A 21,904-nucleotide genomic window follows, 5' to 3' on the forward strand; every position below is an offset into this window, starting at 1 on the left:
AAGAATAAGATTAAAGAACTTGATATACTAATTAAATATCTACTTGCACTGATACTTCACTGAATTTTCTACTTTCTCAGTCATTTTCTGCTGTGGGGTGCATCTTATCAGTTTATAACAGCTCTTTACATATGAATGACCCAACGGTCCCTCAACCTTATGTGTTATAATAGTCTTCGTTTTCATTTTTATTTGTGCTTTTTGTATTTTTATAAAAACGATTTTATGTGGATAATCTGAACAAGTTATTTTAAATTTTCTTATTTTAAACTCATGTATTCAACATACCTTTTTCAGAAAGAAAATAAAGCACTGTTTTCTTTAGAAAAATATGCAATATGAAGTAAAAGTTGTTTAATTTTTCACATATCCTTTAAAATGATTTAAGTATTATTTACTGAGAAAGTCCATTTTCCCAATTTGTTTGAAAAATGATCCTTACAAGTATATGACAGAAGTCTTCTATGCCCTCAGGCATAATTCTGGTCTTTTCAGTTTGTCCATTTATACAGAAGACTTTTTTGACATTGCCACAGAATTTGAATTACTGAGGCTTCATAATGTTTTTCTGATAGTGCAGTCCACTCCCCCACATTACCATTGTTTGTGAATTTTCCAACTATTTTATTTTTAAGATAAACTCTAGAAAAATTTGACCTGGTACAAAACAAAAATCTATTGGAATTTAATTTGGAATTATTATATGTTAATTTGACAAGAACTGATAATTTATAATACTACGCTTTTACATTTCAGTTCACGATGTGTTATTCCATTTATTTTAGTCCCACAGCAAAGTTTCTAGTTTTCTAAAATATGTTATATTTTAATGTATTTGTTTTTATTTGAATACCTCTAGTATTAAATTAAGCAATTTTTGGTTGATTATTTTGATTTTAGAGAAAAGAAAACACATTCTCTATAACTAAAGAAAAAATTAATAAACTAGCTCCGCCAAATGTCAGATGCCACTTGTGTGATGTTAGATAGGTTACTCAAGCCTTTCACAACTTCAATTTCTTTGTAATATGAAGATAATTCGAGTACTAACCTCAGTAGGATGCTGAGAAGATTAGAGAAGCTTGGCACAGCACCTAGTATAGTGTAGGCACTCAAGAAATACTAGATTTTTTCTATTTATTGTATTTTTTAAAAATTCCTTCTACTCTTAATTATTCAATTCTTTATCATCAAACATACATTGAATTCTAATTCATTCAGTATTTGTGGAAATTTTGAGACAGGTTTTTGTTAAATTTTGACCTATTACTTTTCAAATTAACATATTTTATAACATTGAAATACTCTCATATTACTGGAATCAAAAGAACGTAAGGCCAGGCATGGTGTCTCATGCCTGTAAGCCCAGAACTTTGGGAGGCCAAGGCAGGTGTATCGCTTGAGCTCAGAAGTTCAAGACCAGCCTGGACAACATGGTGAAACCCTGTCCTTACTAAAAATACAAAAATTAGCCACGTGAGGTGGTGCACGCCTGTAATTCCAGCTACTCAGGAGGCTGAGGCACAAGAATTGCTTGAACTGAGAAGTGAAAGTTGCAGTGAGCTGAGATCATGCCATTACACTCCAGCCTTGGTGACAGAGCAAGGCTCCATCTCAAAAAAAAAAAAAAAGACCTTGCAATTGCCATAATCTATAAAATTTATAAATGATACAGCTTGATTTAACTTATTTATATAACAGCCATGTGTTTATATTCATATAATGAGCTGTATATAGTTCTGTTTTTTTGGATTGTATGAGATGTGACTTTCAGAATTTTACTTGTTTAAAAAATAAATGAATAGACTTCACATTGATTTATAATACGTTTAAGATACATTTTACTACATGAGAGGTATCCAAGAATTTGGGAAAACTGCCTTGAGAAATCATCTTAAGCAGCTTCATTTTATGAGTAATTCTTTGTTCATTCATTTTATATGGGTATTAACTTATTAAATTTTTAGTGCTCGTTAAATCTCTTTTGATAACTTTAATGTGCAAAATTGTACATCAAAAATGTTTGAAATGAAGTTATTTTTGCAAGCGTTATTTACAACAAAGGAAAATGTGCAGCCAACTACATCCAGTGAAACTATACTTCTATAAATTCAAGTAAAAAAATCCACATTTTCAAACAGAAAAAACAAAATGTTAATTTAAAAAAATCTATAATGTAAGCTATAGGCAGGACCAAAATAAGCCATAATGGAAGTCAGAAACATGAGCAGGAATGCTGAATAAAAACATTTAGTACATCTTTAACAAATGGTGTTGAAGAAACTGGACATCCACATGTACAAGAATGGAGTTTGACCCTATCTTACACCATTAAAAGATTAACACAACATTGATTAAAGACCTAAATATAAGACTGGAAAACTATAGAACTCATAGAAGAAAATATAGGGTAGAAACTTCATGTCATTACATATGGCTATGATTTCTTGGCTATGACGCCAAAAGCACAGACAATAAAACTAAAAGTAGACAAGTAGTATGACATCAAATTTATAACTTATATTCATCAGAGGATACAATCAACAGAGTGAAAATACAACCTGTGAAAGAGGAGGAAATATGTGAAAATCATATCTCTAACAAGTGCTTAATAACCAGAATATATAAAAACTTCTACAGTTGAAAGATAAAATCAAATAATCTGATTTAAACATAGGCAAAAGACTTGAATAAACGTTTCTACAAAGGCGATATACAAATGGCTATTAAGCATACAAAAAGATGCTCAAGTTATCACTAGAAGATGTTCACTAGTCATCAGAAAAATTCAAGTCAAAATCATAATGAGATATTACCTGACACCCAGTAGGATGGCTACTATCAAAACAACAGAAAATAACAAGTGTTGGTGAGGATGGAAAGAAATTGGAACCCCTTTGCACTCTTAGCGAGGACTTTGAAATAATGCAATGACTATGGAAAAGAGTATAAAGGTTATTCAAAAAATTAAACATAGAACTACTGTATGATCCAGCAACCTCACTTCTGGATAGATAATCAAAATAATTGAAAACAGGGTCTCTGAGAGATATTTGCAATCCCTGGTTCATATCATTCATATCAGCACTATTCACAATAGCCAAGAGGTAGAAGCAACCTAAATGTCTACCAATGAGTGAAAGGATAAAGAAAATGTGGTGTATTCATACAGCAGAATATTATTCATTATAATTTTAATAATTTATTTATTAAAAAATAAATCATGTCACATGGATGAACCTTGAGGGCATTATGCTAAGTGAGATAATCCAGTCACAAAGGGACAGATCTATGATTCCAATCATATGAGGTTTCTCAAATTCACAGAAACAGAAAGTAGAATGATGATTGCCAGGCGCAAAGGGATGGAGGGAAAGGTATTTGTTTGGTTTAATGAGTACAGAGTTGCAGTTTTGCAAGATGAAAAAGCTCTGGAGATCTGTTTCACAACAATGTGAATATACTTAACATACTGAACTGTACACCTAAAAATGGGTAAGATGGCAAATTTTATGCTATGTAGTTTTTACCACAATAATATTGTAGTTTATTTTACCACAATAAATAATAAAAATCCATGCTAGTATTTGCACATGTAAAACTAATGTAAAGTGCAAAAAGCAACAGTATCTCATTTGTGTGATTAAAAAAAGGTATCAACAAACATGCAAACCAATATCTTACAAAAAGGGAATAATCTTATATGTTTTAAGATCCTTTTTTGAATTGGGATAAGATCCTTTCTTGAATTGGGAAGAGGCTAAAGATACAAATGAAATATAACTTGATTAAGAAAGAAAGCTGGTAGAAAGAGAGTACTAAATGATAGAGTATACGTTTAAAACTTTCAAACTAGTAGAGAGAAAAATATGAAATGAGAAAAAAACAAAACGTAATTCAATGCATAAGAAGGCAAAGGGGGAGAACAAAAATAAGGATGTATTAAAATGCAAATAAGAAATAAAAACACACCAATAGTTACCATAAATAGAACTGCAGTGAGCATTCTGACTAAAGACAAAACTTGCCATCATGGATTAAACAAAAAATAAACTGGACTGTATACTGCCTAAAACACACCAATACTCACAATAAATAGAACTACAATAAGCACTGTAATTAAAGACAAAACCTGCCATCCACTGATTAAATAAAAATAAACTGAATTAGATACCTGAAACAAAAGGTTGGAAATGATTGAATGTCTAGATGTCTAGAGCAGGACAAAGATATACCTGACAAATATATTAATTAAAAGATAATTATAGAACTTTATAATATAATAAAGTACAGCTTTATTAATAATAGACAAAATAGAGTGTTAACCTGAACCATCTCTAGAAATAAAGAAATTCATTATACAGTGATAATAGTTTAATACATCAGAGGATAAAATATTGTAAACATGAGTATAAAATGATATAGCATAAACATATATAAAACAAAAATTAAAAAGGCTATAAAGAGCAATGAACAAATCTACCATAGCGACAAATATTTGTAAATACCCGATAAATCAAACAGACAAAACAATAATATACAGAATATATGACCATCACAATTAAGATGAATGCACCCAACCATTGCACAAAACATATTTTTAAAGCAAAGATTAGTCTTATGAATACTAGTCACTCTGAAGGTCCTATCAGCCTGAAGCTATTGCAAAAACTGACACACAAGGATAGCGCTTTACCTAAAGGTGACTCAAGGAGGGATAAATAAGAAAAGAATGATTGAAAAAATAATGTTTGCAAAGAAGAAAAACACATTACTGAAAAAAATATGTGGGTTAAGAAAAAATAATAGTAACAGAAAAAAGTAGAATTGAAGCATAACAAATTCTCTATTTTAAGCTGGTGGTATTCAGGTAAAGTAGTTCTGAGGGGAAAATTACAGCCTTCAGTGTTTACTTTGGAAAATAAAAGATGCTTGAAATTAATGAGTTAAATTCCCAGCAGAATGAAACCAAATATTAGGAGAAAGAAAATAAGAAAATAATAAATACACAAGGACTAAAATGAGTTAAAATTGCTCACTAGATTCTTATAACACTCTAATTTATTCACTAATCATCATAAATAATATTAAGAAAAATAATAGATAATATGATAGATTTTTTTTTCCTATTTACAATATTTTTGGAAATATAGTTTTATAGATAATCGCACATACAAGAAAAATAAATTAACTCTGAATGCTAATGGTGAGAGTTTTGGAATTGGACAGGAGAAATGCTTTTCCCAGATATTAACTTGCTGTTATGAAACAATTTAATTCGATTAATCTTGTTCCCAAACGTTTCATATTCTATGAGGTTTTCTTTTTAAAATCATGTATACTTTAAACTTGTTCTCAAAATTTGTATCTTTTGAAGTTCACTCGTCAGTGATTTTGTAAGAATGACCTTCATAATATATTTTCTGACTCTTATTAAAAGAACTTAAATAAAAAATGATCAACACGTATAACCATATTACGACAGACTTATACTTTTTAAATTAAAAATAACTATATCAAGAACTATGCATGCATTCATGTATTCCAAATCAGTTGTAACTTTTTGCATCTAAAAATTATTTATGTTACATAAATGTTTCATTCAGAGTTTCCACTGTGAATATTACAAAAATCTGGACAACTCCATAGGCATGATTATCTCCTCTTACCATTCAGTTATCATCAAGAACATCAAACTTTAAAAAAAAATTGCAATTGCATGACCACCACAGCTAATGAGAGTACTTAAGTTCTTCCAGGCAAATAAGAAACAAAGACAAAGTACAAACTACCCACAGGTCGTTTTTCAACCCATTCCTCCTTTCCAGGCTCCCCCACCTAGTGGCCTTCAGTGTCTTTTATTCCCATGTTTGAGTCTATAGGTGCTCAATGTTTAGCTCCCACTTATAAATGAGACCTTGTGGTATTTAAATTTCCATCCCTGCATTGATTCATTTAGGATTATGGCCTTTAGCTCCATCTATGTTGCTACAAGGACATGAGTTCATTCTTTTTTTGTGGTTGTATAATATTCCATGGTGTGTATGTACCATATTTTCTTCATCCAATCCACCATCAATGGGCATCTAGCTTCATTCCATGTCTTTGCTATTGTAAATACTTTTTAATTTCTTCTTGAATAAGAACTTAGTTGTAATATTTTAAAGAAATTTGCCCATTTTATTCATTGTTTTTAAGTTATTGATGTCATGTTCAAAAGATTCTTTTATTCTGATTTTGTTGTCTAAAGACTGTATGGTTCTAATAATCTTTTAAATTTTTTCCCCAAATGTTAGATAATTGTGTTTTCTCTATTAGTCTTCATCTTTCTTTATCAAACATGTTTTCATCTTTTTCCCTGGGGTTTGTTCTTGTCTATTTTTTTTTTTTTTTTTTTTTTTTTTTGAGACAAGAGTTTCACTCTTATCATCCAGGCTGGAGTGCAATAGCACTATCTAGGCTCACCGAAACCTCCGCCTACTGGGTTCAAGCGATTCTCCTGCCTCGGCCTCTGAGAAGCTGGGATTACAGGTTCGTGCTAACACGCCCAGCTAATTTTTATATTTTTTGTAGAGACAGGGCTTCTCCATGTTGGCCAGGCTGGTCTCAAACTCCTGACCTCAGGTGATCCACCCGCCTCGGCCTCCCAAAGTGTTGGAATTATAGGCGTGAGCCACCGCGCCCGGCCTTGCTTTTGTTTTTGACAGAGTCTTGCTGTGTTACCCAGGCTGGAGAGCCGTGGTGGGATTTCAGCTCACTGCACCCTCCCCGTCGGGGTTCAAGTGATTCTCCTGCCTCAGCCCCTTGAATAGGTGGGATTACGGCTGTGTGCCACCACGTCAGGCTAATTTTTGTATTTTTAGTAGAGATGGTGTTTCACCATGTTGGCCAGGTTGGTCTCGAACTCCTGACCTCGAGTGACCCACTCACCTTAGCCTCCCAAAGTGCTGGGATTATAGGCGTGAACCACCTCGCCTGACCCATTTCCTTTTTCTTTTTTTTTTTTAAATCAATTCAAACTATGAACTTTGTTCATACTGCCTATCATATGTTGTTTTCCTGTTATTAACTTTATCTTTTACTATTTACTTTTAAAATATCTTTTATTTTATTGCTCTTTTTCTAACCTCTTCATATGGTCATCTAGGCTCATTAGTTTGGGGTCTGAATTTCATATTTCCTAACATAAGTATTTAAGTCTGTGAATTTTCTTTCAACTAAGTACTACTCTATTTGCATTTTACAGGGTTGGTATTCAATATTTTTCTGATATTACAGTTGAAAATAGTTTACAATTTTCATTATAACTTTTCCTGGTTGAACTGGACATCTAGATATATGTTTTTACATTTTAAAATATATGGGGATTTTTCTAAGCGTCTTTCTGATACTGATTTTTACCACAATTTCATTTGTGTCTGAGAATATAATATGTATTATTATTTCAACCCTCCTATTGCATTAAAAATTTTTAAATTACATATTTCAAAAAAATTCCTGGAGTTTAAGAAATTCCCATTATGAATTTTCTGAACTTTTTTAGTCTATTTGAAAAATCAAACAAGAATAAAGGAAAAAGCAAATTTATGTTTGAAGGATGATGAACCTTTGGACTTATATGAGAGGAAAATAGTGGGCTCGACAGTATAAACTACCTTCTCCCCTGGGGTCACAGAAACTCTCCAGATGCAGTGCGTGTAAGAAGGGTAGCCATTGGGAAATCCTGGAGAGGAAAGGTTGCCATTGGATTCTTGTAGGGTTTCTCCACATGCTGAAAGGAAAAAAATATAAGATCATTGGTTAATTTGCATAAAAGACATGAATATCATAAATAAAGCCTTGAAGGGTTTTTTTAAGTATTAGACAAGACTAAATGTTTGTATTTTATAGAAGATGTTTCCTTTCTTAGTAAATTTCTTTTCATGTCCCTTACTGGAATTCCAGTATATTTAATGGCATCCCTATGACGAATCACCGAATACGATTATAAGATAAATAATGTGACATTCATAAAATTCTTCTTCATGGAAACCTTTCTTATTCATTTCCAAGGAGCCAGTAGCCACTCTAAAGCACGCTCATGTTCAGATTCAGGCCAGTGATACCTGGATGACATGGCTCTGGGACCACATGAAACATTTCACTAATATATTTGATTTAAATTGAGGCTAAGTGTAAGTGAATACCATATCAAATTTTAAAAATATTAAGTAATAACTAATGAGTAGTCAGCAAAGATAACATCAAAATGTCAAACACAATAAACTTTTTTTTCAAAATAAGAAAAAATATATATAAACATCATGGAAGATTCAAATTTTCCAAAAAGATGCAAACATTTATTTACTTTTCTCAGTTGAGGTTAAATTAAAAAAAAAAAAAAAGCAATTTGTGTATTTTCCTCTTGCTAAGCTTGTCTAATTCCCTGGAACCAATTTTCAGTCATTTGAAATAGCAAATTATTAGCTGCGCAGCATGAGGATCTGTGTTCATCCAAGGCCAATTGTCAGCACCATCCTATAATGGGCTTCCCTGTTGCTCTTGCAAGACATGCTATGTGCCACGAACCTAGGCTGCTTGAAGTATCCTTAACTTAAGAATAATTCCTCCACTGCAGCCAGTACTCTTTATACCTTCACTTAACAATTTGAAAGAACGGTTCCTTCCCTCTGAAGGACACTGCAATCAAAACGGAGCTATTATCATATTACAAGGCCTTAGCTACCAGCAAGTGAACTCTCATCTCATCAACTTCTTAATAAATTATAAATGGATCTGTATAGCTTGTGTTAAATAAAGAAAGATAGTGAATATGAAAACAAAGCATAGAGCTCTAAAAATAGATATGATATAAAGATTCAGAAAAATAGGTATTATGTTTGTACAACACAATAAATTTAAAGTAGGAGTAATGTTTAGTCTGATGAACAGAGAGACAAAAGCAACTTTAGGACAAAATTAAAAAGCTCAAGGTCAAGAATACATAAATCCGCACTGTTCTATAAATCATCCAAGGCACTTGATAAATGTAAGGTTAAAAGAAGTCTTAGAAAAATGAAAATGTATTAAGATTTCATTAATGCAAACAATGTGCTTCTAAGTAGGATCAGTTAAATGCTAAACAATTATTTGGGAGTTGAGTGTGTTTCTATAAAAAAAAAAAACCTATAATTAACAGCAGTTTAAAAATAAATTCTGTAACAATTTAAAACCCCACTAAGCCACAGAGAATGCCAGTATTGAATTTCTTCAAGTGCAATTAAATAAATTACATATACTTAATCCATAAATGTATACATACAATACTGTTCTGATTAAGATATAAACACATGCTAAACAAAATACAACATACACTAAAAATTAATAAGTCGATAATACAGTGTTTGATTATAATGCAAGAAGTAGAAACATGTTCATTCAAGTTGTGGTAATTACTTGTGAATTTTCTTCAATAAATGTGATTGTCCCAGGCTAGCTGACCCCTACTACATGTTTCAGAATTTGTTGATTTATTCTCAGATATAAAAGTCAAACTTTATTATTTAAAAAACTAAAGGAAAATTAGCAAAAAAAAAAAAAAAAAAAGTGGACACTACTAAGTCCAAATGCTTAGACTGTTCATTGACAGCAAGGTGAGTAGATGAGATGACATAAGTTTTTTTTATTTTATTTTGGGGAAAGAGTCTCAATTTGTCACCCACGCTGGGGTGCAGTGGCTCAATCTCAGCTCACTGCAACCTCCACCGCCCAGGTTCAAGTGATTCTCTTGCCTCAGCCTCAAGAATAGCTGGGATTACAGGCATGCACCAACACTCCCAGCTAATTTTTGTATTTTTAGAAGAGATGGAGTTTCACCATGTTGGACAGGCTGGTCTCGAACTCCTGACCTAAGGTGGTCCGCCTGCCTCGACCTCCCAAAGTGCTGGGGTTAAAGGCGTGAGCCACTGCTTCTGGTCAAGATGACATGTTTAAATGCTGTCATTGTCACTTCACTTGTTAATTACATTACCACATGCAAAGCTCAAAAGCTTTACCCCGGTTTTCTCTTCTGTAAAATGGCTATCACGATAATATAAACTTCATAATGGTGTTTCTTGTGAGAGTAATAATGTGTGTGCAATACAACTACTTCTGCAATAATATTAGGGAAAGTAAAAGCATAAAGGACGATTAATATAAAGAGGCATACGAATGCTCTAATCACAAGAAATTTAAAACAAAACAACTGAGAAGTTAAGCTTATAAAACCTTTTATCATGTGAATCATCTCACTTTTAAATTAATCCATACGTATGTTCCTTATAGCATACAAAATTGTGTTTGAATTGTGGAAACACCACTGAGATTGTGTGTTGTTAAGGAATTATTGTAATAAACTCTCATTCTTTTAATTACGTGGCTACTTTTTTGTTTCGTTTTTGTTGTTGTTGTTGTTGTTTTTGTTTTGAGACAGAGTCTCGCTCTGTCGCCCAGGCTGGAGTGCAGTGGCACGATCTCTGCTCACTGCAAGCTCCGCCTCCCGGGTTCACACCGTTCTCCTGCCTCAGCCTCCCAAGTAGCTGGGACTACAGATGCCCGCCACGACGCCCGGCAAACTTTTTGTATTTTTAGTAGAGACAGAGTTTCACCGTGTTAGCCAGGATGCTCTCGATCTTCTGACCTCGTGATCCGCCCGCCTCCCAAAGTGCCGTGATTACAGGCGTGAGCCACTGCGCCCGGCCTACATGGTTACTTTCATAGCTGTCTCCATATTGATCTGCAAATATTTTTGCTGTCTAATGTCTATAGCTCCCATCATATCTCAAAGGTTGAAAACTTCCCCTTCTCCATATTCGGCAGGAACACATTTATATAATTTTACTAAGGGTAATGATAACGTAAGTAGACACACAATAATTTGTATTAGGTAAATCTCCAAAGAAACAGATAAACTTGGCTGGGCACAGTGGCTCATGCCTGTAGTCTCAGAACTTTGGGAGGCCAAGGCGGGCTGATCACCTGAGGTCAGGAGTTCGAGACCAGCCTGGCCAACATGATGAAACCCCGTCTCTATTAAAAATACAAAAATTAGCCAGACGTGGTGGTGGCAGGCACTTTTAATCCCAGCTTCTTGGGAGGCTGAGGCAGGAATCACTTGAACCAGGAGGCGGAGGTTGGAGTAAGTCAATATTGCATCACTGCACTCCAACCTGGGTGACAGAGCAACACTCCATCTCGGGGAAAAAAAAAAAAAAAAAAAAAAAGGAATCTTTAGGGCAAAGAAAGAAATAAAAATATGTTGAATCAACTTAGTAGTTGGCTAATTTAATTCATAAATCCATAGTTCCTTTCCATTTTAAATATCATAAATACAATTTTGGTTTAAAATTATGTTTAAATAAGCAAATATTAAAAGAGATAAATTACTAGAACATTTAAAAATACATTTCTGTTATAACTGCATAGCCAAGCCCAAACCATCCTTTAAAACGAAGCAACTCCAGGAAGCTTTTCTCATCCAGTATGCAGCCCAGACAACAAGCAGCATAGCTGGAGAACAGATAGGATATAAAAATAAAGGCAAGAGGCCAAAGAGTCGTCCAGAAAAGAGAGGATGCCACCTAGACAAGGGATTCACTACAGGAATGTGAGATACTAAGAGGGCAAAAATAGAACAGGTGCGGTGGCTCACGCCTGTAATCCCAGTACTTTAGGAGGCCGAGGCGGGTGGATCATGAGGTCAAGAGATCAAGACCATACTGGCCAACATGGTGAAACCTTGTCTCTATTAAAAATACAAAATTTAGCTGGGTATGGTGGCACACACCTGTAGTCCCAGCTACTCGGGAGCCTGAAGCATAAGAATTTCTTGAACCCGGGAGATGGAGCTTGCAGTGAGCCGAGAGCACACCACTATACTCCAGCCTGGTGACAGAGTGAGACTCCGTCTCAAAAAAAAAAAAAAAAAAAAGGCAAAAATAATAGTAATAACCCAGGAACTCATTAAGTATCAGGGGAGAAGCAGAGGGAGGAAGGAGGCAACAATGTTCCCCACAGTTCTGGCTTGTGCTGTTGGATGACCCTGGCTACCATTCACTAATTGAGGGAATGTCTGCTGGGTAGATGAATAAACAGATCCATCAATAAATTAAAAGGAATAGCTAAATGCATTTTTTTGCATCTTGGCAATATATTTTAGCCATGAATCATATATGCAAAAGCAGCTATATAAAATATATTCTATTTGGAATCTAGGAGAATTCTCTCAAAATATAAGTAATTATGATTTAAGTAATTGAAAAGAAGCTTTAATTCATTTTAATGCTAAATTAAATGAAGCAAGTGTTTAAAACAATGCATTCAAACTCCATGCATGTTGAAACTGGCCTTCCACCCTACAGCCTCCACATAAATGTGCATCCATAGATATGTACATTCCATACAAGTATTGTTTCTTATTAAAAGTAGAAACACTTGTTTATTTGGGAACATAGGTGGTACATATGTTCCTGTGGGAATAGGCAACACTTTTACATAATGATAGAGATTCTAATCCTCAAAATCCCTTTATTTTTAGATTATCAATTTATGTTATACTTTTAAAATTTTCACTATGTTACTTGACATAGTTAAGGAAGACTTACTGAGAGAACAGGAGGGCCAATAGTTGGTCTAAATACTAAGTAGTTATAAGCAAAAGATCATGGGATTATAGAAAAACTAAATTAAGACAAAAAGCAGACAAAGACAAAAGAGTAGCTAAATTAAGCATCTTAGTAATAAGAAGGGAAAGTAATCCTATGAGTAGGGAAAAGTGGAGGACAATGCATTTAGAAAATGAGAATCATAGAAAAAGGAGACCCCAAAAGAGAGAAAAGATGAGAACAAATCAATCATTTAAGACAAGAGAAAATACGTTACCACTCATGTACCTTAGAAATCACCTCCTTCCAAATAAACTGCTAATTATTGGGTTAATGGGAAGATGAAGTGTTGTAATAATAGCCATTCTCCTCCCCACGTGGACTTCTGTTGTCTTCACAGTATATGGAATACGAAGGATTACAAAGACAGGCAAGTAGCATTAGCTACTAGGTGTCCTTTAAAACGTCTTAATGCTTGAAAGGCTTGGAAACCATCATAAAGACAAAGGATTTGTCTTTTGGAAGCAGTGTCCAGAAACCTGTTCAATCCCAATGTCAAGCAGCTCTACCTTCCTTTCCCACGCCGCTTGTGGCTACATGATCTGGCAATGAATGAGGGCGTCTTATAGTAGTAGAGTGCCAGAGCTCTAAGGGATCATATTCTTTCTTAACACAACAATGCATAAAGAGACTTCACTCTCCTGTCTCTAAAGCCAAGAGCAAGAAATAGCAATGAAAGCAACTGCAAACTGAAGGAAACATCTCCTCATACTATCCCCCTTCAAAATCTAACCTTATTTCTGTATTTAGCTTTTTCATAATGAGTATGCATTGACTGTACAATAACTAATGTGGTTTCATATACCAACCTAATTTATATTTTTGGCATATATAAATAAATATAAGAATAGATTACAAGGTATTTATCAGCTGTAAATTTCACAAAATGATAGTATTATTTTAAGGAAAATTAAAATAGATACATTTTAATGCCATCACTCTTCTGATACATTAAAAAATTTATATATCATTTAGCAGTATTTATAGTCTTTCTGTGAGAAACTTGCCCTTTTGGACTCAAGGCCCCACTTATCACAGACCATAAAACCCACAGTCTTGTGTAGCTAACTATACTCTTTACCAGGTCAGTATTTTTTTCAAGATTAACCTCTACAAAACAGTGCCGTAAAATGCAGATCTAATAAAGCTGGGAGCAAAAACTGATGAGAAAAAAAAAAGCTGGCATTAAAAGTAACCAAATATATTTTACTGGCTTCATTTGCCAGCAGGTCTTTCATTTTTTAATTTCAACTTTTATTTTAGATATAAATAGTATATGTATAAAATAGTTGCATAGGCATATTGCACTCAGGTAGTGAGCATAGAACCTAGTTGGTAATTTTTCAACCCTTGCTGCCTCCCACCCTTTCCCATCTAGTAGCCCACAGTGTCTCTTGTTTCCATGTTTATGCTCATGTGTGCTCAATATTTAGCTCCCACTTATAAATGAGGACATGTAGTATTTGCTTTTCTGTGCCTGTGTTAGTTGATTTAGGATTATGGCCTCCAGTTCCATCCATGTGGCTAAAAATGACATGATTTCATTCTTTTTTTATGACTGCCTAGTATTCCAGGTCTATAGGTACCATATTTTTAAAAATCCAACCCATCATTGATGGACACCTAGATTGATTCCATGAGTTTGCTATTGTAAATAGTGCAGCGACAAACGTGAGAATGCATGTGCTCTTTTGGCAGAACAATTTACTTTCTTTTGGATATATACACAGTAATGGGGTTGCTGGGTTGAGTAGCAGTTCTGTTTTACATTCTTTGAGAAATATCCAAATTGCTTTCCACCGTGGCTGAAGTAATTTAAATTCCCATCAACAGTGTATAAATATTCCCTTTACTCCACAGCCTCAGCAGCATCTGTTGTTTTTCATCTTTTTAATAACAGCTATTCTGACTGGTGTGAGATGGCATCTCACTGTAGTTTGGATTTGCATTTCTCTGATGGTCAGTGATGATAAGCATTTTTTCATATGTTTGTTGGCTGATTGTACGTCTTCTTTTGAGAAGTATGTGTTCATATCTTTTGCCCATATTTTAAATGGGGTTATTTGTTTTGCTTGTTGATTGGTTCTTTATAGATACTGGATATTAGACCTTTGTCAGATGCGTAGCTTGTGGATATTCTCTCTCATTGTATAGGTTGTCTGTTTGCTTTGTTGATAGTTTCTTTTGCTGTGTAGAAGCCCTTTAGTTTAACTAAGTCCCACTTGTCAATTTTTATTTTTGTTGAATCACTTTTGAGGACTTAGTCATAAATTATTTCCCAAGGCCGATGTCCAGAATGGTGATTCCTATGCTTTATTTAAGTCTTCTTATAGTTCAAGGTCTCACATTTAAATCTTTAATTCATCTTGAGTTAACTTTTGTATATGGTTGTATATGGTGAAAGATAGAGTCCAGTTTCATTCTTCTGCACATGGCTAGCCAGGTATCCCAGTACCATTTGTTGAATAGGAAGTCCTTTCCCCATTGCTTGTTTTTGTCTGCCTTTCCACCAGGAATTTCTAACCAAAGAGTAAGAATAAAACAAACTCCAAAGGAATATGCAGATTTATAACCCCCGCCTCTCTGTATGAAAACCAAACACAATCAGAACTCAGTTTATAAACTCTTACTGTTTAAGAGTTATGACCCCAGAAGGGTCATTCACAGATAAGTCACCCTATTTAGACTTATATGTACAGTTATGAATCTTTAACTCTATTCCATAACTTGCAGTTATTGGTAAACCTACTGCATCAGTGTAGCTTAATGTCATTTGGCTTGCGGTAAGTATATTTATGCCAGTATCATTGTCCTTATCCTGATAAGTCATGAGTGCACTTCATTTAAGGAAGAGAGAAGAACCTTAAACATATAACTATATGCAGGGCTCAAAGCTAACTATTTCAGAAACAGAAAGAAACAAAAGGGGAGATAGATATATCCACATGCACAGAATGGCTGAGAGGGGCAGAGAAAGAAACAGAGGAAAAGAGAAAGAACAAGAGGAAAGGAGGGGGCTATCTGGTGAACATTAAAAAGTCCAGCTTATACCAGTCAAAATGGCTATTATTAAAAAAATGAAAAACAACAGACACTGGCAAGGCTGTAGAGAAAGAGAATGCTTACACACTGTTGTTGGGAATAAAAAGTAGTTCAGTCACTGGGGAAAGCAGTTTGGAGATTTCTCAAAGAACTTAAAACACAACTACAATTCAACCCTGCCATCTCATTACTAAGCATATATCCGAAGGAAAACAAATCGTACCACCAAAAAGGCACGTGCGCTGGTATGTTCATCGCAGCACTGCTCACAATAGCGAAGCCATGGATTCAACCTGGATGCCCATCGATGGTGGACTGAATAAAGAAAGTGTGATACATATACACCATGAAATACTACACAGCTATAAAAGGAATGAAATCTTGTTCCTCGTAGCCACATGAATGGAGCTGGAGGTCATAATGTGAAGTGAATTAACTTGGGAACAGAAGACCAAATACCACATATTCTCACTTGTAAGTGGGATCTGAACATAGAGTATACATTACATAACAATTGGAAGAATAGCCAGTACGGACTACTAGAGGGGAGGGAGTGGGAGGCGGCAAGGGTTGAAAACTACCTGTTGGGCTCTACGTTTAGAACTGAGATGACAGGATCATTTACAGCCCAAACCTCAGCATCACACAACATTCCCATGTAACAAACCTGCACATATAACCACTGAGTCAAAGATAAAAGTGAAAAAAAAGGCCAAGATAGAAGAAAAAGTCATTCCCAAAGATTTGGGGAACTAAAATTTAACACTAAAAGATATATATATATGTGTGTGTGTGTGTGTAGATATATAATGTGTGTATATATATACATATATGTGTGTAGATATATGTGTACATATATGCGTATATATATGTGTAGATATATATGTGTAGATATATATATGTATATTTACATATCTCTTTTAGTTCTTCCTATTTGCTTTTCATACTGTTTCAGAAATACAAAATATCTTTTTCACAGATCATAGTGCTTTCTTCAATGTGGTTTTATGTATTAAACAAAATAGTGTACACATTATTATTTCTATATTTCAAGTAAGAAAATGGCCCATTAATGTATTTTACACAATTGAAATCTAAAGTAGAAACTATACTTCTAATTATCTTCCTGTTTATAACTGAAATATTCAAGAATTTTAGGCTAAAAATTAAATTACAGTATCATAAGCTTAGTTTTTTATTCTTCCTGACTTCCCTACAATTCCGTGTGCATACAAATCTCTAGTGTGTTTCTCAAATGTAATGTATGTAGACATACATTTAGAGATATAATCAAGATACTTTTATACACAAAGTGGCCATTTACTTAGTTACTATTAATCTAATAATTTTCACTTTTTAAAAGTTGAAAAGTATATACCCAATGTTACTAGACATTAGTCAAGGATCATCCATATCTTTTGTCGTAGTGTTATCATTCTCTTATAAATTCATTTTCTCCTATACAAATTTGAATTTAAAAAATATACCACATATACATGTGTATCTAACATACATAAAATGTTTTCAAGGCATTTATGTAAATATGAATGCAACTTAAGTAAACAACACGAAGTAAATAAATTAATGAATATTAAGTAGAAATGTCTTTTGGTACATGGAAAAATTAGAGAGGCAGACAGATATATTTATACACAAAAAAATGTTGAAAACTCACTTTCATTATTGAATCATTACGATGTAAAAGGTTTTATACACAGCTTTAAACTCCAAAAGTATCAACTGCCCTTTTAAAAACTTAATAGTCCTAAATTACAAGAAAGCTAACAATTACAGTAAAATTGAAAAAAAAATCATAATTTCTTACAATTTTCCTTAGCAAATCTAGTATTAAGGAATAGGAAATCCCTTCTCTCAGCAGGATTGTCAACAGAATCCACTGGGTTGAATCAATGACTTAAGTACCATCACATACTGAATTATGAACTTCCTGGGAAGTTCCCAGGTATTTCCTGGGATTATTCAACCAACTCACTTTTTCTTGCTTGCACTTGAATTTTATCTGTCCAACAGAAGGGTTCTATACCATATGTCAATAAGTACATATTAAATTTTTATGAATGAATTAGCTAGCCTTCGTCTATAGCCTAAAAGTACCCTGGACTGACACCAGAAATCATAAAAATTTAATTAATATAAGAATTTCCCAATAACAATATATAAATAAACATAAGCAATTATAAACTCCAGTGATTAAGATATTCATAAGTTCTCTGATTTTCTGCAAACATTATCAGATTTGCAGCCAATTAAAACTTTTATAGTTATTGTTTTATTATATCCGCAACCTTAAGTATCTAGAACAATACTTCCAAAAGTGAATTCTACAAGTAAGTATTGGGTAAAAGGAGGTTTCCTTGGACAAATAATTTGGAAAAGATTATGTTATGCAAAGTTAAGCATGTTTCTTTGCTATAAGATATTTTAAATATTGTGAGTATACTGGAGATGAATAGAATCTAGATTTCTAATGTGGAAAACAGAATCTTTTTCTTTCTTGGACGATTAAGGCATAGTGTTCCCTTAAAATATTAAGACCTTTCATGAAACTTTATTTAGGGGCAAAACATACAGTAGTTCACTTGCAACTGGTTAGAACATTTTTTTTTTACAACAAAGTTATAAATTCCTACTGATAAAATTGTAATTTATATGCCATCAATGATGGTATTTGTGAGAAAAGATCATCCAGGATCCAATTCTGAAGTTCAAATAAAGGATATTCTTTTTATGTTAGAAAGGACTATGAAATCATGCAACTATTTAATCAATGACTATCAAGCAACCATTCTATTTTGCTCTTTCACTCATTAAATTAAAAGAAATAAAACATGCTATCCCTGTGCTTGAACTTGGATTTCAACAACTTGTTTTTATTTACAGCAATTGGATGTTCCATAGTTCCCTCCTGCCTCATTTTATGATTATTGACTTTGAACTGTACACATCATTTGCCAACAGGGAGGGAGACAAATAAATGCTTGAGTAAATCATGGCTTATTCATCTGGAAGAGCACAATCAAGTACAATCATGCTCTTGTGTTTGTGTAGTGCAATACCTGGACATCTATACAGCTTTCTTGCCTGTGCGATATCTCCTTTGCTTAGACGGGTTCGCTGACCAATTGCAGGACGTATGCCGTTATCATCACGGGAGGGGAGAATGGTATCCAAAAACATCCCCCTGAAAAAAAGCAGAAGCAAACCACACCTAAGTCACCAAATAAAAACGCATGAATTCCTTACATTTATAAGGTTATTTATTTCAAACTCAAGTCAATCAAAGAGGAACTACACCTTGTGTGCTTTAAGCAGTGTATCAGGCTTTCAAAACACTTTCATCAAAGTAGAAAAGAAAATATGCACATTAAATGTGTATGCCTAGTATAAACTCAATGATGTCATTCATTTTTTTTCCTTGAAACACGTATGTTCTTAAAAATATGGAATACCTTATAATCTCCCACAAGGTACATTACACCATGACATTTGTTTTGGTTTCCCAAGCAGATCTAAGAATTCCTTAGATTACCAGGTTGTAAAACAATGATTCCTCATAGAGGTCTATTTCCCTAATAGCAAACTACAATAAACTATGTTGAAGTTACTAAGATTGTAAGAGTAAAACAAAATATACATAGGTTAATTTTTCTGAATTAAACTACTAATTTAACCTAAGTATTCTTAGAAGTCCAAGTATTACAGCATATGTTTAAAAAAAAAACAAAAAAAGAATGTCAAAACTTAGGGCAGTTTAAAGCAATTTTTTCAATCTTTCCATCGTAAAACTAGTAAATAAGAAAGCCTAATCAATGCCCTGATAATGTTAAACTACAGATAGTGAGTTGTTTGGGATCAAGATTGTGGTAAAAGATTCACGAATCTTTCCTAATATGCATGACCTAAAGTTCTGAATATAATGCCCTAAAAATACTTTCTAATTTTTTCTTTAATGTATGTCAAACATTTAGAGCTCTAAAGAAGTGGGAGCTTAAAATTTAAATGAACTGGGAGGCTGTTCCAAGGGTTTGAGGAGTATGAGTGGTGTGTTTGTGGATTTACCAAAAACAAACAACAACAACAATAAATCTTTATATAAAAATATCTTAAATTAAGAAATAAACTTGTATAATATCTTTTAAATTGAGATAATGATGGAGCACTTCTTTCCAAAATTTATAAATGAATATAATGAATTTAAACTAACATTCGCATTAAAAGAACAGCATTTTCAGCTCTACTTAGCTTCCATTAGGAAACAGTTCCTAGGTACTGTTCTAGGTATGGATTTATAGCAGTAAATAAAACAAACAAATTCCTTCCTTTATGATTCTAATATTCAAATGCAAGGAAAGAGACATTAAACAAATGATTAATAATCCAGGTAGTAATAGGTACTATGGAGAAAAATAAAGGTGAGAAAATGGATATTGATTGTGCAGTGATAGACTGCTTTTAAATAGAGTAATCAAAATGAAACTCACTTGAAAGTTGACATTTTAGTCACACATGAAGAAAGTAAAGATCAGAGAAATATGGGTAACTGGCAGTAGAGTATTTCCAGACAGAAAGAACAAGAAACACAACAGCTCAGAAATGAGAGGACCCCTAAAATGTCTGAGTACCAGCCAGATAATTTAACTTTTACTCTCAGGACAACTGTTAATTTACAGGAAAATAGTAAGCAGATGAGTAATACGATCTACAAGCAATTTTATTACTAACTGCCCTAGCTGCTAGGTAAGGGAAAGGGCACTGATCTTTAGATACAAGTAATTCAAATAGGCAGACTGGAACTCTTTACTACAAGATCTAAACATCTACAGAACTCCATATGTATACTGTCTGAAAAGAGAGTAGAGAAGTAGAGCTAGTGATTTATGGGAATTGAACATCAAAAGTGAGAGTTTGTGCATATTTCAAAAGAAACCACTCTGGGCAGGCCAGTGTAATCGAAAAAGAAACAAATTACAAGGTAGCATTGAGAAAAGCTTTGTAACTTCAGGCATGAGTCAACAGATACATTAATTACGTAAACCCAAATTAATGGAGTATTAGATTTCTGTAGTATTTCAGTACTAACAAAGTATTCACTATTTTCTTTTTCTATTTTTAAAAACAAATTTGTGGTCTCTGGGGTTTGATTTTTTCCTAACTTTCAAAAAAAGATTCAATTTAAAAAGGTCAATGACATCTTGGAGAGAATATATTCAATTTCAGACAACAGAATGATGAATTTTGTTTCATTCTGTCTACTAAGGTAATCTCCTTTCCATTTCAAGGGAGTTAGTCACTCATTCTTTACTTCTTCTTTGTGGTCAGGAAGTTAACAATTATTTTTCTCCATATTCCAACAAGTAATACAAGATCTTACTGAACCTCCTCAGTGAGCCACTATCAATAGGCAGAGACAGATCATATCATGGTTCACTTACTGTTCCTGATTTGTTCTTACTACATTGAAAGAGCAAACTAGCTATGCCTTTAACAAAAACTTATAAAATTTTACAACTTTTTTAATGAAAAATGGGCAGTCCACAGTTCAGAAGCATGTATATTACAAAATAGTCACTCATATAAAGACCCTATATATCCATTCCTATTCTTCCCGTAAGTTATTTCCTAAATATATTTATGGGCAACATCATAAAAACAATTGGAACTTCTATAGACTCTGTGGGTTCAGAATTTTTTAAACTAAGAAACTTCAAACACCTACATTAACAGAATAAAGAACAAAAACCATATGATCATGTTAGCTGATATGGAAGTATTCGACAGATTCAGCACGCTTTCATAATAAACACACAAAAATCTAGGAATAGGAGGAAGCTACCTCAACATAATAAAAACTATATATGAAAATCCCACACCTAATATCATAATCAATGGTGAAAAACTGAAATATTTTCTTTTAAGATAAGGAACAAGGCAAGGATGCCCACCCTTGTCACTTATATTCAACACAGTACTGAAAGCCCCAGCCAGGGCAATGAGACAAAATAAAATAAAATAAAAGCCATCCAAACTGGACAGACAGAAGTAAAATTCTCACTGTTTGGAAATGACTTGATCTTATACATAGAAAATTCTAACTATTACACACACACACACACACACACACACACACACACACAAAAAAAACCCTGTTAGAACCAGTC

The 21,904-nt window shown here is 33.5% G+C and overlaps 1 protein-coding gene across 2 annotated transcripts in view; it reads right to left on the reverse strand.

Moving 5' to 3' along the window:
- LOC105466716 (tolloid like 1) overlaps positions 1–21,904 on the reverse strand; it is a 226,004-nt gene that overhangs the window by 69,791 nt on the left and 134,309 nt on the right. For both annotated transcript variants that reach the window (XM_011715828.3, XM_011715829.3), the window contains 2 exons: positions 18,803–18,927; positions 7,656–7,771 (listed from right to left, as the gene is read on the reverse strand). In XM_011715828.3, coding sequence (XP_011714130.1) covers positions 7,656–7,771; positions 18,803–18,927 — 241 coding nt within the window. The remainder of the gene's footprint in view (positions 1–7,655; positions 7,772–18,802; positions 18,928–21,904) is intronic.

This window comes from Macaca nemestrina, chromosome 3 (assembly GCF_043159975.1).
Source record: "Macaca nemestrina isolate mMacNem1 chromosome 3, mMacNem.hap1, whole genome shotgun sequence".
NCBI lineage: Eukaryota > Metazoa > Chordata > Mammalia > Primates > Cercopithecidae > Macaca > Macaca nemestrina.